The sequence below is a fragment of the Colias eurytheme genome, chromosome 6 (assembly GCF_061535395.1).
Source record: "Colias eurytheme isolate Ceu_HAF_F1 chromosome 6, ilColEury1 Martin Lab GWU primary, whole genome shotgun sequence".
In the NCBI taxonomy this organism is placed as follows: domain Eukaryota; kingdom Metazoa; phylum Arthropoda; class Insecta; order Lepidoptera; family Pieridae; genus Colias; species Colias eurytheme.
Window position 1 is genome coordinate 4,067,152 of NC_142985.1, and position 18,092 is coordinate 4,085,243.

Below are 18,092 nucleotides of genomic sequence, written 5' to 3' on the forward strand. Positions count from 1 at the left end.
TAGTTAATGGTATTATGAATTTTGTGTATGTGGTTGAGATTTTTTTTTCTTTGTGTGGTGTCTCTCGATGTTAGCCAGAAGCTCTTTCTTATCGCGAACGCGTGGGTGAACGGAAGGTTCACCCTGGTAGCCCCCCTTGACGGGGAAGGTGGTTGAAGATAGTTAGGAGGGTTCGGCATAGCGAAGCTCGTATTGCTTAAAGCTATTCCATACCTGACCACAAGTCAAGTCAAGAGATCACTATATTTTTAAAGCATAGGTACGGTCTGTTATATCAATTTCAGAACAAGTAGTACTTATCAAATTTATTTTTTTATCTCTATAGTATAAATATTATATGAATTCCAAGTATCACATCATATTTATCTTTCAACTATTAGACAAATATAAAATGCATAAATTTTGGCTTTAAAATTATACTGAATTAATAGAGATCACTTGTAAAAAAAGTATCTTATTTTATCTTAAGAACCTAGATTACTTTCTGGTACAGGTCTTTAATAAAGAATAAAAAAAACTTTTATGGATAGGTAAACTTTATTATTCACATAGTACCTACTACAGATAATTAATGATCATTTAGTAGCTTTTTATTCAAATAAATTATGTAACATAAGCTATAACAGGAAACATTATCTATAAATCATTAATTTTCTTATTTATACTCATAAATATCATATGTTGCTACTGGAACAACATCAGTTTCATATATTTCCACAGGAACAGGAACGATGTAAACTGATGAACTGTCACTTGAATCCTGGAAATTTGATTAATAAAAATTTATTTACAGATTCTTGAAACATCTATTCAAAAATCTTTCATTCAGAATGTTTAAAAAGTGGTTGGGAGTTTCGAACTAAGAAGGCACCTAGAACCTATAAACATAGAATCTAATATACAAATCTGTCCGGTGTCCTGCACTGATACCAATAGGCAATATAAGAAGTCGGTTAAAACTAACTGTGACACAATTAACTAATATATTGAATCGGTCGTATGTTTGGTTGTATGCTTGTCGTACGCATTTGTTTGTTTTCAATGTTTTTTTTTAATTATTGTCATTCAAAGGTTTATATACTGTGATATTTACTGTGTACAAATATTGAAAACAATGAAAAGACCTTATAATCAAACAAGTGAATAAGAGCCAAGAAAAATTATATGTTTACTCACTTTGTCTTTTTTCTCACCCTCGCCCTCATCCTTATGCTCTCCTTCTTTCTTTTCCCTACCTTCACCTGATTGTTCTTCACCATTATGTTCCTCTTCACTCCCTTCTTTATGATCACCTTCTTCACCATTTACTTCTTCATCTTTATCTTTGTTTTCATCATCTTCATTTTCTTCATTATAACGGTCTTCTTCACTACTTTCATCTTCATTGCTTTCCGATTCCTTACTCTCTGGTTCAGCGCCTTCATCTCTGTAATACATAATACAAGTTTATTGTTTATTCACCCATTAATGTACTCATATAAGATACACTTTTATTATAGCAGAAGTAAATAGAATTACATTTATGAAGTTTTACCAGCGTTATAGTTTTCTTGAATAGTAATAATTTTACTTATTTACGAACCTGCGATCTTCCGGGCCTTCCTCTTGAGCTTCTCTTTTAATAACTGAAAAATAGAAAATTTAATTTAAATACTGCCATTGTAACAACAGTGTATTTCAATGAAATGAAAAACAGAAACTCACCTGTGGCATAAGTTAATGTAAGGCATAAGAGAAATATCGTTATGGTTTTCATTTTGATACTAATGCTGTTCTGAACCAAAAATGAGGAAGCTATATCCGAAGCGATGAATTTCAGAACTATGATGATCTTTGCAAAAATTTCCGAAATTTATATATCCTCATGAACAAGTAACCTTGGGCTGAAATATTCTGTGACTACTTTGATATATTGGTGTTCATAATTTTTAAAGATTTGCCATTGTCTTCGCCATCCTTGTAGTTATTGCGAACATTAAGTCTATTTTTCATTAAATTTTAAAGGAATGCACTACTCATTAGCGAATTAGTTTGAAAAACTGAAAGTTTTTTTTATAATAATTCCTTAGAATACAGAATACTGTTAGTATGTCGATGATTACAATTCACTAAATTACCTAAATCATTATTTAAGTTAATATTATGCTATAGTTCTGTTACTATGGACCCCACAGGCTGTCCTAGTTTGGGGTCCAAACGTGACATGTTTGTACGTAACCCACAAATTGTTCAATAAATAATTTTTATTTATTTTTTATTATCATCATCAGACCATTATGCCCCCACTGCAGGGACATAATGGGCTGATGATGATGATATACTACTGGAATCTATGATTGTTTGACACCTCAGTGTCCTTACAATTTTCCTTCACCGCTTCGAGCAGTGGTGATGTTATCGACATGCGCAGATAAATTGAAAAATCAATTTGTATATAGTCGTATTTACCAACAATGATTTTGCTATGATGCTACATAAGATTCAGCATCTTTACTTATTAGATGAACGAACAAATCTCACGGAGTAGGGGTCTGATTTGAAAAATTCTTTCAGCATTAGCTGGCCAATTTGTCGAGGAAGGTATTACGAAACAATTCTAGTAAAAACGCAGGGCAATTAGCTAGTTACAATACATATAGCAGATTTGTATCTGTTTTAATTTCATTCCTAATTACAATAAATAGATTTGCTCTAATATTGCTTTTAATAGTGGTATGAATATCGGTCATGGATCGGCCTTAGAATACGCATTGAATGAAAATAAAAAGTGATTTATAGCCACTGATATAATTTTAGTAGTTTTGATAATAATAGGCATGCTATACCTACACTTTCATGTTAGATTTTTTTCCGTGTCCACGGGGATAAAAATATATGATCACAAATTCGTATGCTATATCATTATAATTCCTCAAAAATTATTCAATGAAACCTACTTGAGGTTATTTGAATGTTATATATATTTATTTGTAGGGATTTACTGTAATCAAATAAAATAAATGCACACGTAACAAACTACAACGCCTTTATTACAAAAATAAAAAAATTTAGGAAACAAAATTTGACACACAGAGAGCTAACATAATCACTCAATATTATAAATTACATAATATTTATTTATTTATTTAAATAAATACACACGTAACAAACTACAACGCCTTTATTACAAAAATAAAAAAAATACAATTTAGGAAACAAAATTTGACACACAGAGAGCTAACATAATCACTCAATATTATAAATTACATAATATATTACTTATATTATATTAAATTTATTGGTCATAATCATCATTCAGGTCTCCGTATTTAAATGTTTTCTTCTGGACTTTTCCGTTGTCATTAGCAACGATGGTGGCGATACCCCCGCCGGTTTTAGCACCGTTGATGTTGCTTGCATGGTATGACGTCATGATGGATCTTCCCTGGAACTGTTCGTTCTGACCAGGATTATACCTTGAGATCACTACTGGGTCTATTGGCTTGATTGGATGTATCGGTATGAACGGCTGGAATAGAGGAATGGTAAAATTAATCACTACATAGTATAAAACAAAGTCGCTTTCTCTGTCCCTATGTTCCTATGTATGCTTAAATCTTTAAAACTACGCGACGCAATTTTGATTCGGTTTTTTTTAATAGATAGAGTGATTCAAGAGAAAGGTTTTAGTATTTAATTATGTTTTAGACAAAGCGGGTGAAGCCGCAGGCGGAAAGCTAGTTTAAAAATAAATTTCATGTTTCATTATTAAAAATTTCTAAAATTAAAAGAAAACAAGGAAATTAATTATCTATAATAATTCCAATTAACTTTTTCATTATATTTAATACCAAGAGTGAAGAGGCCCTTCATTAGTTACGTTCGCATTATGACGATTTCAGTGAATCAATTAAAAATTGTCGAAAATATATTTTAGGTACTACCATTATTGCATTCCCTTTTGAAAGATGAAATGTATGTGTGCTTGTGATTGCAGGTATCAGTTAAACATATAATTTGTATCAGAGTTCCTAATTATGAATGTAAGAATTTTTTTTAAGCTTCTGAAATTCTGGTGATCATCCCATACTGATATAATGAGAATATAAATATATCATATCATAATTGAGTATTTGAATTAAATTTTTTTTTGTGATAAATGGAAAGATTATATATTAGTTTTATAACAAAACTGTTTTTATTTTTATTTTTTTTTGCAATAATTCAAAAGTTATTTCAAAATAAAAATTAGTCTTTGAATCCAGTACCGAAGACACGCCGACAACTCCCGAAGCGTCACCCGAGCGCGTGTGACGTCATAATGTTAGTTTTCACTCATTGCAGTTGGTAGAAAATTAAATATAGTTTGAAATAATTTGGAAAATCCAAAAGTGCACGCCTCATAATTTTTTTTTTTATTAAATATTTTTTTAATTATTATTTTTGTTTATTTAATAACAATTAAACCACATCGAATCAGACCCTGAAAAATGAAAGGGTTCTATTCCTGAGCATACTCAAGCGTAAGAGAAAAAAAAAGACTCGATTAGTAAAGTATTTCGGTCGCTATCGTGTTAACAAGAAAAAGGATCCGCACATACAGACACACGGACGTCCAAGACAGAACTTTTTTAAACTGTTTTTTAACTAGTTTAAATAACAAAAATGACATCAAAAATATCATGAACGTTAAAAATAGTGTTTTTTCTTAATATGTGTGTGTATGTATTATCTTACAAGTGCAATGTATGATACATAAAGACATTTTAAGTTTGAAAAATCAGGTGTTTTGCGCGAAGTGACAGTAGTACCCACCTCAACGCTTCGCTTATGAGGCGTGCAAAATTAAACAGGATAAAAAGATAAATTCATGAAATTATTGTATTGTTACCCGGTTTTTATAAGTATACAAAATTTAAATTAAATCCGTCTGTTTAGAGTGGGTCTAAATCGAATCGAAAGGAGAATTGGTTACATACAAACATATGTTTTAAGCTGATCCTGGCGATCCTTATCAGGATAAATTTATGATATTATTGTATTGTCATCGGACCTTGATAAGTGTTCAAAATTTGAACAAAATCCGTCGGTTTTAAGTGGGTCAAAATCGAGTCGAAACTTCGAAAGGAGTCGGTTACATACAAACATACAGGTGAAGATAATAAAAGCGTGTTAATAATAAACACAGTGTTTTGATCTATTTAATTTTGTTGTCATTATTAAATTACATATTAATTATATTAATTGTTAATTATATTATTTAAATTTATATTAAAAATGGCAAACCTCAAAAGTTATCGTTTTGTACCAATATGTACGAATACTACAAAGGCAACTCCTGACAAAAATCGGTGATCATAAATATATCAACATCAAGAATATTATTCGTAACTAACTAACTAATTCAAACTCAAACTCAAACTCAAACATTCATTTATTCAATTAGACTACTATTTAGTAGCACTTTCGAATCGCCTTACATAGTATTTTTAACATTTACCACCGATTCGGAAAGCAGTATCTATGGAGAAGAATCGGCAAGAAACTCCATAGTTGCTCTTTTAAAATAATAATTTCGGAACCAACTAACAAATCGTATGTAAACGCTATGTACTGCAGTTAATAATAGCTATAACATTATGACGTCACAACTGTGGTGACCAGTCATGGCGCGTTTTTAGTCACGTGATCCTAACTTAAATTTCATCAATTTTTAATTGCTTATAATTAACGGAAAAATTTTTTTTGTAAGTTATTTGCATTAAATATCAATATTATTAATAATAAAGTTTCAAAATACATAAAAAAAATCAATAATTTTTTTTAATTCAAATACTCAATTATATGGGGATCAATAAAATTAATATCTTTTGCGACAATCTAGTGATTATCGCTACTAATATTATAAATGCGAAAGTAACTCTATCTGTCTGTCTGTCTGCCTGTTACGCTTTCCCGCTTAAACCTCTCAACCGATTTTGATGAAATTTGGTACAGACAATCTTTAGACCCTGAGAAAAAACATAGGCTACCCCTTTTATTGCGAAAAAACGACACGCGGAAGAGGCCGCGGGCGGAAGCTAGTATGATATACATGTTTTACATTATTAGTGTTAATCATAGAAATCAAAATAACAAGACACTGTTATTTAGATTTCTGTGGTGCTAATCCTGCCATCCACAATTTACAAAAGATTAAGAAGACTTGATTTAAACATAGGTTATCCTTGTGTTATTAAATATTTAAAATCAGTGCACGCATTACCTACATTTACCCAGGAGGTTTATAAGATCACATGTAGTATCATCATAACCGAGTGCTTTAAAATAAATCAATAAAAAAGAATCTGTTTTCCAATAATCCATACTATAATATTATAAATGCGAAAGTAACTCTGTCTGTCTGTCTGTTACTCAATCACGCCTAAACTACTGAACCAATTTGCATGAAATTTGGTATGGAGATATTTTGATACCCGAGAAAGGACATAGGCTACCTTTTATTGCGAAATATGTACCACGGGCGAAGTCGGGGCGGACCTCTAGTAATCTATAAATGTTAATCAGTTTCCTCTCTCTTAAATCCGGGAACGCTTGTGTTCCCGGATATGATTTTTGAGATTGTTAAAATTTATTTTTTTAGTAAATTTGTTTTGTCAAAAATGGCATGCTGAGGACTATAATTAATATTATGGCATGCAAAACAACCAATCCTAACTCTTCTTACCTTTTGAATTCGGGGCTGAGAAAACTGAAAAGAAATAAAATTTAAAGATCTTTATTCATACACTTCTTCGTTTAATTATATATATTTAATTGAATTGAATACTGTTAATAGCCTCTTTGTTTAGGATAAAATAACTGATGAATTTTACAATATTTTTTTAAGAATTCAGTTGAAATTAACTATTTTCTTCGACAAAATTATGTTTTGCTTACCGATGAATACCTGAAACAAAGAAAAAAACATTTATGCTAGAAATAAAATAGTTCATTTTCTGACTTTTTCCATTCAGGACAGGGACCATCATCATTATTATTCCATTATATCATACTGTATAGAATTTAAGCAATCTTAGTCTACAAAAAATACACTTATTTCATAGTACAAAGGTTCAAAAAGAGTCTTTTGAATAATTTACATGAAACAACGTGGATGATAAATGTATACTTACATAAAATTTGTACTGGGAGCATCGCCATCTGAAACGGAAATATAATTATTAATTAAATAACTAACTACATAGTATAAAACAAAGTCGCTTTCTCTGTCCCTATGTCCCTATGTATCTTTAAAACTACGCAACGGATTTTGATGCGTTTTTTTAATAGATAGAGTGATTCCAGAGGAAGGTTTTAGTATATAATTTATTATGTTTTAGACAAAGCGGGCGAAGCCGCGGGCGGAAAGCTAGTCTTTAATAATTTAATTCTAATTGTTGTTTTCTTTTACAGAAACTCGTAATTACAATTTCATTTATTGAAGTGAAACTTCTTTATCGGGGTTGGACAAACGACATATACACAGTCAGCATAATTAAATTTGGAAAGTACAAGAGCGACATCTGATTGTATATTGTATGTAGGTATTATAAATATAACCAATTTTCATGAAATTTGGTATGGAGATATTTTGATACCCGAGAAAGGATATAGGCTACTTTTTATCCCGGGAAAATGACGCAATCCCGGATATCCCACGGGAACGGGAACTATACTATGCGGGTTTGTTTTGACTGCGCGGCTGAAGCCGCGGGTGGAAACCTAGTATATATTATAAGTAATACAAACAATATACGTAGATTCTCAATAGTAGAATATTCAGAATCTTTCTAATCGTTTCAATTTCAAAATGTTTTTCACTGCAGATGATTGATGAAGCAGGTGATGGAGTAAATAATTGTCAAAGTATAAAGTAGTTTCATTTCAAAAAGTGTGAATTCAAAAACTAATACATATCTATTGTTAATTCATTGGTGGACTGTAACATTATTTTCGTTAACTTAAATTTACAAAAAAAAAGGTTTTTTAAAGTCGCTTAATAACGTCATTACATGTTTTAGGTGTCTATATTAGTAACTAGCCGCTCCGCGCGGTTTCACCCCCGTGGCTCCTCCCTGTTGGTCGTAACGTGATGCCTTCCTCGATAAATGAGCTATCTAACACCGAAAGAATTTTTTAAATCGGACCAGTCCCGAGATAAGCGCGTTCAAACAAACAAACAAACTCTTCAGCTTTATAATTTTAGTATAGATATAATAACAAAAGAACTCACAGTTATATTCCTTAACGATTCCATTATCATTGGTAACAACTTTGGTTCCACCACTTTGTACAACATTGCCATATTGGTCTCGTTTTACAGAACTAGAGGAAGATATAGCTGCTCCATTAAAATTCGATCCTTGTCCAACCTGATTAATCAGGTCTTGTGGGGAAAATGGAGGTGCAGGGAAATTGGGGAAGATTAGAGGGGGGATATTAGGCATCACTATTTGAGGCATTTGTGGCATTTGCGAACGCTGAAAAATGAAGAAATATATGTATTAGAAGCCATGATTTATAGTGAAATGAACACTGAAGTGAAAAGGATCGTAATATGTCTTACCTGGAATGCCTGATTTCTGAAACATAAAGATTATATTATTAATTTGTGTAAGGGATTTATGAAAGCTCTGTGAAACTAAACTGAGATAAAAATAAGGTGTATGTTAAATATGCAGTATCAAATAAAATAACCTGTTTCCATTTTCGTATTTAAGACATTACGAATTACCGACAAAAATAAAAAAACAACTGACTTCTGCATGGTTTTACCCAATAACAGCTAATTATAAGATTTAAGAGCATTATGAGGATGGTTGTGTACAAGGAAAACTAATAAATAAGAGTCCATAATATTTATTGCTTTTTTATCCGACGTTCCAAAAAACGAATAACAGGTCCTCAATATGTTGCATACATTTGTGATATTTTATAATTCCTTCCTTAATAAAATTTCACAAAAAAAATTAAGACCACGTCATATCAATACATAATATACAATAGCATATATCACATTAATTGTAATATAATGTATCGTAATGGGTAGTGTATGCAACATAAACTAGAAATTCGATATTGAATAATTATATTTTTTTTTATTAATGGGTAAAAAAAACATCTGATAATACGGGAATCATCGCACTCGTATTTATAGATATAAGATTGTAAGATCATAATATTAGCTACATTTTCCTTATTATGTTTGTAGTAAATTATTAAGGCAATAAAATCTCACCTTGCATAGTTGGCAAAGTTGTTTTGGTATTGGTTATTTGAATATGCAGTCGAAAAAGCTGAAAATAAGAACAAAATCGATTAGCCAGATTTAAATTAAATTATTTTTTATTGTTTCAAAGATTCTATCTAAGACGTTTCAAAGATTCTATCTAAGATGTTTCAAAGATTCTATCGGAAGATGTAATTCGAAGAAAGAATAAAGTAGTGGAAAAAAACTAACTTCATGCAACGTGTCAAAAGCCACTTACTAAAATATTATCCCTATCATAAACTTTCTCCATCAGTAGGTATTAAAATAATATTATAAACAATACATTCAATAAAATGAAAAAACTTACCATGCACTGATGCAATCGTTAAAAAACATAAGATATATTGGAACCCCATATTGACTCTTCGATTTGGACCGCTTATCGTATACTGAAAATATATAAAATAATATCTGGTTAAGTATCGATCTGTTATTTAAAGTAAAACCTGAACAAACAGTGTAACTAATTGTTCGAGGAAACAGTGAAAACACGTTTGAAAAATGTATAGCAATAATGGAAATTTTTTACGAAATAAAGGTAAATGGAATTGTTATTGAATTTTTCGGAATTGGCATGAATTTGGCTCTAGAAAATACTTGTGAACAAAGCTCAAACTTTAGTACATTGTGCATTGTCCGCGATGTGCACTTGGATCAATAATAATTTAAGAGATGTTATATGAAAATGGAAAAAGTAACATAATTGCATAGAAGGGAAATAAGAAAATTATTTTATAATATCTACAAATGGATCTGAACATTAAAAGTGTGAATGCACGAGGAGCTTTTGATGAGCGTGATGTGACAATGATCTAAAATGTCATCATTTTAAGAACCTTTATAGAACCAATCATGTGAGATTTTAAAATAAGAGTATTTTTAAGTATGAATAAATTAACAACGTCGTTAAAGTGGTATGCACTATGCAAGTATGCAGTGCAATTAGTAATTGTGACACTTATGTCATTCACCTACAACTTTACAAGATGCCTGCGTCCTCCTGCGTCTTATCCCATAACTTTCAGATTCATTTTATAATGTCTCGACTATGTAATAACATAGTTCTCGTTTTATATTCAAAATCAATTACGATCAATAACGAAAATTAAATATCTACATATTATGTAATTGAAGCACTTACAAAAAAAAACTACTACCTATAGGCGAATAGTGTTATTATTAAGGAAAATATGATATTAAAAAATAACTACGTCAAGAAATGCGCATCCGAGGCAATCTACATAACAAGAAGATTAATAAAGTATACGCAAGGAGGACATGGCGTGGGTTTTTTATGGGAACCTGTTATTGTAATAGGTCAGAGGATTTTTATTTTTCAAACTATGAAAATATTTTGTAGGCACTGCATTTATTTGCGGGTTGGGTTCGATTTATAGTTTTGTTTTTATGTACTGCATTTACCTCTTCAATTTTAGTTTTTGTCTTAACCCTTTGTGAAATGTTCTTATCGACTTGTAGAAGATGCGATTTTAAGATGAAGTCTCGCTACCATATTAGACCAGGGAATTACAGAAAATTAAACTCAAATAGAAAAGGCAATTTTAAATAGTCATCGATTTCGAATTAAATTGGGAAATTTTTCTCCTTTCTTTTTTCAGAGAATAGTTGGAAAAAAATATTTGATTACCTCAGCTACATCGTGCCATTTTATTTCAACATATAAAGGATGATGTTTACAAAAATAAAATACATGTTTTCAAAGTAAGTGTATGAGATACATAGGAAATCATGAGGATCTTAAAGCAATTATTTTTTTAATTTTATGGTGATTAACCTAAGAGATATCAATTACAACTGGTCAATCAATTTAAATTGTCTATAATTTAATAAATGTTTTGCAGATATCTACATTTAGGAATGCGCTCATACGAAGAATGACTTCACATTTACACCGTTCATATATAGTTTCAAAAACTAGGTAACGATTATTTAAAAAAAATATATTTTGTTGTTATTGATAGATAAGATAAACTCATGGAATTATATGTAGTATTGTCAACCATCCTTGATAATGTACTAAGTTTGAATTAAATCTGCCTGTTTAAAGTAGGTAAGAATCGAGTTTAAATACACACAAACACACAAGTGAAATTAATTAAAGCGTGTTAAGAACAAAAAAATATTGTTAGCTTTTTTAATCTTTGAGCTTTTTTAATGTTTCGGTTTTATATAAACATTTGGAACTAAAAGAGAGCTTCAACAAATAGTAGGAAAGCTTTTTATGACGCATGAAGTGAAAAAATAAAATTAACATATTATTTTGATAGCGACTATGAATATAAATTATAAACATTTCATCTTAAACCAAGGCACGCCTTTTTTTAAATAACTACGTCATAATAATTGTTGTTGTGAATGAATGAACTTTATTTACAACTTCCAAATTGTTGTTTCAATAATTGTTGAAGAATCTTTATCGATTCTTAAACTAAGAACCTAATATTATCTATGTAGCTCTACGATTGAAGAGCTATAAGAAGAGAAATATAAAGAAAGCAGAACGTTTAAATAACTTTCAACCACAGACTAATAATAATATACTACGTATCTTTCAACAAAAATAATATTTTGCATAATATATTGTCGTATTGTGATTTTAATCAAATACCTACTGGATGAATTACTTTATTTAATCTCAATTAGTGATAAAATAAAATAAGGACCTTATCGACAGAGTACTACATGCAAAATATATTTAGTTAGCTAAATACATGTGAGTAGGTAATTCAGGTTCAAGACGAAGTAATTAAATAATACGTTGCCCCCTATAGGAACTATAGAGTCTAGGTATGCTTTGTACTTGGACTTGCAAATTGTTTGTTTATAAATTTTATCAGTACATAAATTGAGTAATCTTTATTCTTTACATTACTTTCGTGTAACAAATCCAGTAAGATTCTTGTAAACAAAATGGTATTACAAGACACACGCAGGTTATCAACAATTGCATCCACATATTAATTAACTAGGTACCGATTACATAGAGGAAAATAGTAATAACTTACCAGTTTTTAAACAAAATATAAAACGGACGAGGAAAACGTCCAACTGTATAAAGATCACAAAACAAAGTGAGTAAACCGTGACTCGGGAATCGTAAAAAGGTTTTATGAAATAGATTTCAGATATAATATAATACTAGCTTACCGCCCGCGGCTTCGCCCGCTTTGTCTAAAACCTAATAAATTATATAAGTTTAAACCTTCCTCTTGAATCACTTTATCTATTAAAAAAACCGCTTCAAAATCCGTTGCGTAGTTTTAAAGATTTAAGCATAAAAAGGGGCATAGGGACAGAGAAAGCGACTTTGTTTTATACCTACTATGTAGTGATGATAATATAAGCAATGCAAAATAATGAAAATATATAGAGCTCATCAAATATTCATAAACCTATTGTATATTATCTTTTTTAAGATGTACGGTAAGTAGTTATACTTATTTTACAAGACACAGATTATATATAAGTACGAAGGTCATTCGATACATAGATATGTGTTTGCTAAAAATAAAAATGCCTACACAAATCAATTAACTAAAGTTGAGAAAAAAATAATAAAGGTCTATCCATTTTTTCTCATCACTAACGTATATCAATAGGATAGGACCTTTTTGTAGAGATATATTTTAATTTTCATTATTCAATACCTGAAAAAAAACGTTCTTTATTTTTATTTAAATATAAGTAGAGCAGTGTAAGTAGTCGCTTTTTAATTTTACCAAGATTCGCATATTCTTTCTTTGTATAAAACACATAATACAATGGTTTAAACAAAACAATCAATATTGTATCATTATTTGTTCAGCTGAAAAGTCAAATAGTCACGTTAAATTTTTGTTTTATTAGAATGCTTTTATTGGACGCAATTCGTGCCTATACCTAGTTACATATTAATAAGTTTTTACTTTCAACCTTTCAACTATAACAATCTATATACCTAATATACCAAAATGTTTATGTGATATAAATTATCTTTATACTTTTGGTTGCATTTTAAACGACCTCAAAAAGAGTGGTTTTTTTGATTACTGCATATATTTTTTACTGATTAGCTGTGGTATTAGATGTTTTCATCAATTCGTAAATCCTAATTTGACTCTATCATTTTTACTTCACTCGAAAAATGCCTACACTACCATCTAAAATTTATTTAAAAAAAATAGGGTACAACATTAAAAAGTCTCACATTTAACTATGAAAATTATTTACGCCTTGATTAAATATAAAGCAACGAAACGCGTATAAGTAATCAGCTCTTATTTTGAAAAGGAGTCATAAAATTATCATCGCGAGTTCGTCCGTTAAAAAATGTATAAATGCTACCATGATGCTACCTATCAAGGACTAAAAACTAAATTCGCTTATATTCGTTTATCTTTTCTTATATTAATATATATATTAATATATATACTATCTATATTCATAAGGAAATAGCAAGCTTTCTCATTTAATTTAATATTAAGTTGGTGTTTTTTTATAAGTCAAGTCTGAGTTCAAACTGCGACCTCTCATGGTGAAAAATTAGTACACATATCAATTGCAAAGCTCTCTTTTAAAAACATACGTAAATAATTTATTAAAAAAAATCGAAATATCCCAATATAATAGATACTTTTGTAGAGGTCATTACCTATTTATAAATGATAGTCATCAGTGATCTGCCCATTTATCAATAATAATAATTACCTTCATGTATACTCAGAGGACTTTTATATTATAATCAGCCCCCCTAGACAAGTGGCTTTCTATTAGCGTAAAGTTCAATAGAATAGATTATGAATGTATGAGATTGACGTAATCAATCGTCGTCGTCGTCGTCGTCGTAATCAAACGTCAATCTCATACATTCATAATCTATTCTATTGAACTTTACGCTAATAGAAAGCCACTTGTTTAGGGGGGCAGATCATTATACGCTGAAGAATTATTGGGAATGTGAGAGTACAAATACTTATAAGGTATTTCAACTTCTACAACAACTTACCAAGTTTGATCACGACAGATATTCAAAGAATTTACTACTTTATTCCTCAGCCCGCAGCCGGTAATTACAATGTGACAGTTACAAAGAGAAACTAGTAAAGTACCTCGCGGTACTTATTGCAGTTATTCAGAAGTTCAATTTAATCAGTGATGCTCAATATATTTTTTAAATTAATGATGGTATAAATAATATTGTTAAAAATGTATAACTGTGGTCTTTATTCTGTAAGCATGGACAGGTTTGAAAACTTATATATCTACCTGTTTAAAAATTAAAATTAATTTAAATTAGGAAAACTTTTATTACAAGTTTTGGTGATCATTATAATTTAATGTTCACGTGTTACCCAACAATGGGTTATGTTTAAATTTATGCTTTTAAATCTATTGTGTGTGTTGTAAAAAAATAAAAAGGTGTTTGTGCTTTCAATGTGATCATGGCTATATAGCCTTATTTTTTATTAATTAACATTGATTAATTCATAACACAATTGAAACGTTGCATGCGACACAAATTAAACATAATAATCAATATACTTAAATATTCAAAATATGAACTCTTCTAAAACCCATTTCATTATAAATACAGTAAACTAGTTTAAACTATAAAAATTCAATAAATTAAAATTTTTATTGATAACGGATTACCAAAACATCTTTCTACATAACCAGTAGCGACACATTTTCAACAACGTGACCAATTTATCTTTAAATGATTATACACTGATGCTTCTGTTAGGAAAGCACAAACTGTCCAGGAACAAAACGGTCAATGAAAGCGAAAGTTATTCAAATATGTGAATAAGTAATTGATACAGTGTATACGAGTACATTGTCACATATACGTGTAACTGCGACCGTGACACAAGACGTGCGACCCCGGATCAAAGCGAGACTGTTACTTAATAATGAGGGTTGTCACTGGGGACTTTTATTTGTAGTATTTGACCATTGTTTACACAAAGAAAGCTAACGAATATTTCACTTTTTACTGATAGGTGATATGTTTCTAACTTGCTAGTGAGAATACTTAAAAAAACAAACTTCGAAAAAAAAAATTATACACTCTAAAAATACACTGAAATAAATAATATGTACTTACAATATTATACATATACAAAACTACATGGTTATATGAAATTATTAACATAATTTATTGCAGCCTTGTTCTGATACTACCTACGCACCGACCAATATACCTACCATACTGTTTATTCTTTACTTTACTTATTGATGGCAACTACGTTCTTTAAGTAATCCATACGTTTGACATTGCCGATTAATTCCAATCCAAAACGTAACACTAAAATATCGTGAACCTTTTTAATTCTTTACTTTTCGTTTATGTTGGTGCCTTTTTAGTTTTTACAGGTGAAACCTACGTAACACCTATCCCAAATTTAAAAATAATATCAATATTATGATAATCATCAAATTAGGAAAATAATTTAGGTTTTTAAATTTAAAAAAAAAAATCAAAATTCTTTATTTAGAATAATAAAAACACACAATACAAAAAACTTTATGAACGATGGCACCTATAAAAGCTTAAAAAAGCTGTGGCACAGGTGCCAACGCCCACCTCCATACATTAGAAATACCAGTGACTAACATTTTTACATTAATAATTCAAAAAGAAAAACACAAGAAAACAATAATTAAGACGATTACACAAATTTAAAAAGACATAAATTATCTTAGTCGAATGATGATTGTTTAACAACAGCCCGAGATAAAATCACAGCTAAGGATGCATATTCTGTCCCCAATGACCTTTATTAGGGTTTTAGTCCGAAGTGACTCAAAGAATAAGCTATAAAAAGAATGCATTAGTTCATATGTGATGTTATATTTAGAAGCCAAATAAATTAGGCTCCTTTAAAATATTTTGAGTTTATGCTTCAAACAAGTACTGTATGCTGTAATGTTATGCCACAAACCTTTGCAATTTGAAACAACTCACTAGGATTTAACTGAAAGTTCTTTGGTGACTCAATTATTAAATATGCAAGCCATACACGGATGTGACGTTGGGCATCGAATCTCAGAGACTTTCCTTCGCACTTTGAGTCAAAATGGATGACGTACATTTCTGAGTATATAGATGAATGATTTTAATTGTTAGTTACCTTTCTAACTTTGCGAAACAATGTTAGATATAAAATAAAATAACAGAATATTGAGGGCAAATTAACGCGAAATATGACGCACTATCTCTACATATTTTGAACATTTGAACACGAAATGTTTATTAAAAGTAAACAAGTTGTTTATTGTATAAATTTATTCATAGACCGCAAAAAAGTTATGATATCTTCACGATAAGTACATAGTAATTCTATATTGTGTATTTTTCTTATGTAGACATAGGTTCATAAAGAAAGTATCAGAAAATTAGAATTTAACTAAACAAGCCGCGATAGAAGAACCTTAATTGTGACCTAGCTTTGAATGTCTAACATGAATAATTTCAAGATCTTTTTTACAATACTGGACACTACAATTGAGGTCAATTTATGATCTAATTACGATCGATTATTGACGATTATTGAATTCTCATTACCTAATCCTTTATTGGGTCTGAAAACGCGATGATACTTCTGAATATTTATTTGTCTTTATAGTTTTTAAACAAAGAACTTATCATTTCTATTCTATTTTGATTTAATATTGATTAAAAAACCGTACATACTTCATAACCTAAAATTTTATAATATGAAATTGGACCTAAAACGCATATTGAATCGAATCGAGCTTTGAACAAAACAAACGGTCACGTTATTCATTCAAGAGCCTAATGAAGATTATTACTATAAGGCTTATAGTTAATAATCTTATATTATTTTTCTAAATAATACATATTTTATGTACTTATGAATTATGATGATGCAAAAGAGTTTCTAGAAAATCTCTGCAGTTGCATAAATGAATGTTTTAGTTTGAAACCTATTTTTGTACAATTTACATAATAACAAGTAACAAGTCTATCTTTGTTATCGAGTTTCCTGCCAATTCTTCTCGTAGGTATGGTATAATCTGATTATCACTTCAAATCAGTGTTATGCAAAATTAAGGCTTTATATGAAAAACCTTGTGTATATTAAAATAACACTTTTTACTTGAACACTAGATAACCCCGTGAACTTCGTATCGCCTACGTACACCTGTGAAAACATTATTTATTTATGTTTCTCAAATTTTCCCTTATTATCATCACTTCACTTCATAGTATAAAACAAAGTCGCTTTCTGTGTCCTTCTTATATCTCTATGTATGCTTAAAATGGCTTAAATCTTTAAAACTACGCACGGATTTTGATGCGGTTTTTTTAAATAGTTAGAGTGATTCTCGAGGAAGGTTTTAGAATATAATTTATTAGGTTTTTGACCTAATAGATTAAAATTATTGGACGGCGTCTCCTAGGAAAATCTTACAAATAACATGTTTGACATCACATGACCCTTTTAACCGAATCATGTGATTCTAAAATGTTTCAAATGCTAATCAAATCTTTTATCGATTTTAATTTCTACAAAAAAAAAATTCTGGACTGGTTTTTGAGACGAGTTATTTCTCAGGTTTAGGCAATCAGAGGTGCTAATTTATAGATTAACAGCATTTGCATTCCTGTGTGTTCAGTTTGAAGATACAAACGTCGGAATAACTGTGATTTTAACAAGATTTGGAAACAAAAATTATGGTTAACAAGTTTAGATTAGTTATTTCTATTTTTTAAGTTATTTGATCTAAAGAGAAGAAGTTTTAATTCATTACTAGAAAAATTGCGTCTTATTTT

The 18,092-nt window shown here is 29.8% G+C and overlaps 1 protein-coding gene across 1 annotated transcript; it reads right to left on the minus strand.

The window, feature by feature from the left end:
- Nucleotides 1-3,142: 3,142 nt before the first annotated feature.
- Nucleotides 3,143-12,445, minus strand: LOC149907568 (uncharacterized). The gene is made up of 9 exons (XM_090103348.1): nucleotides 12,319-12,445; nucleotides 9,600-9,681; nucleotides 9,260-9,317; nucleotides 8,588-8,603; nucleotides 8,255-8,501; nucleotides 7,155-7,182; nucleotides 6,919-6,928; nucleotides 6,707-6,730; nucleotides 3,143-3,508 (listed from the first exon to the last, which is right to left on the minus strand). Exons 2-9 carry the CDS (start codon nucleotides 9,646-9,648, stop codon nucleotides 3,275-3,277), a joined length of 666 nt encoding a protein of 221 aa, XP_089959474.1. The 5' UTR covers nucleotides 9,649-9,681; nucleotides 12,319-12,445; the 3' UTR covers nucleotides 3,143-3,274.
- Between the last annotated feature and the right edge of the window lie 5,647 nt (nucleotides 12,446-18,092).

Bases quoted from the DNA above. Each gene is read 5' to 3' on its own strand.
- LOC149907568 (XM_090103348.1), bottom strand. From the start codon at position 9,648: ATGGGGTTCCAATATATCTTATGTTTTTTAACGATTGCATCAGTGCAT. The intron at 9,318-9,599 runs GTAAGTTTTTTC...TCTTATTTTCAG, and splicing joins AACGATTGCATCAGTGCATG to CTTTTTCGACTGCATATTCA. The intron at 7,183-8,254 runs GTGAGTTCTTTT...TTTCCGTTTCAG, and splicing joins AATCGTTAAGGAATATAACT to ATGGCGATGCTCCCAGTACA.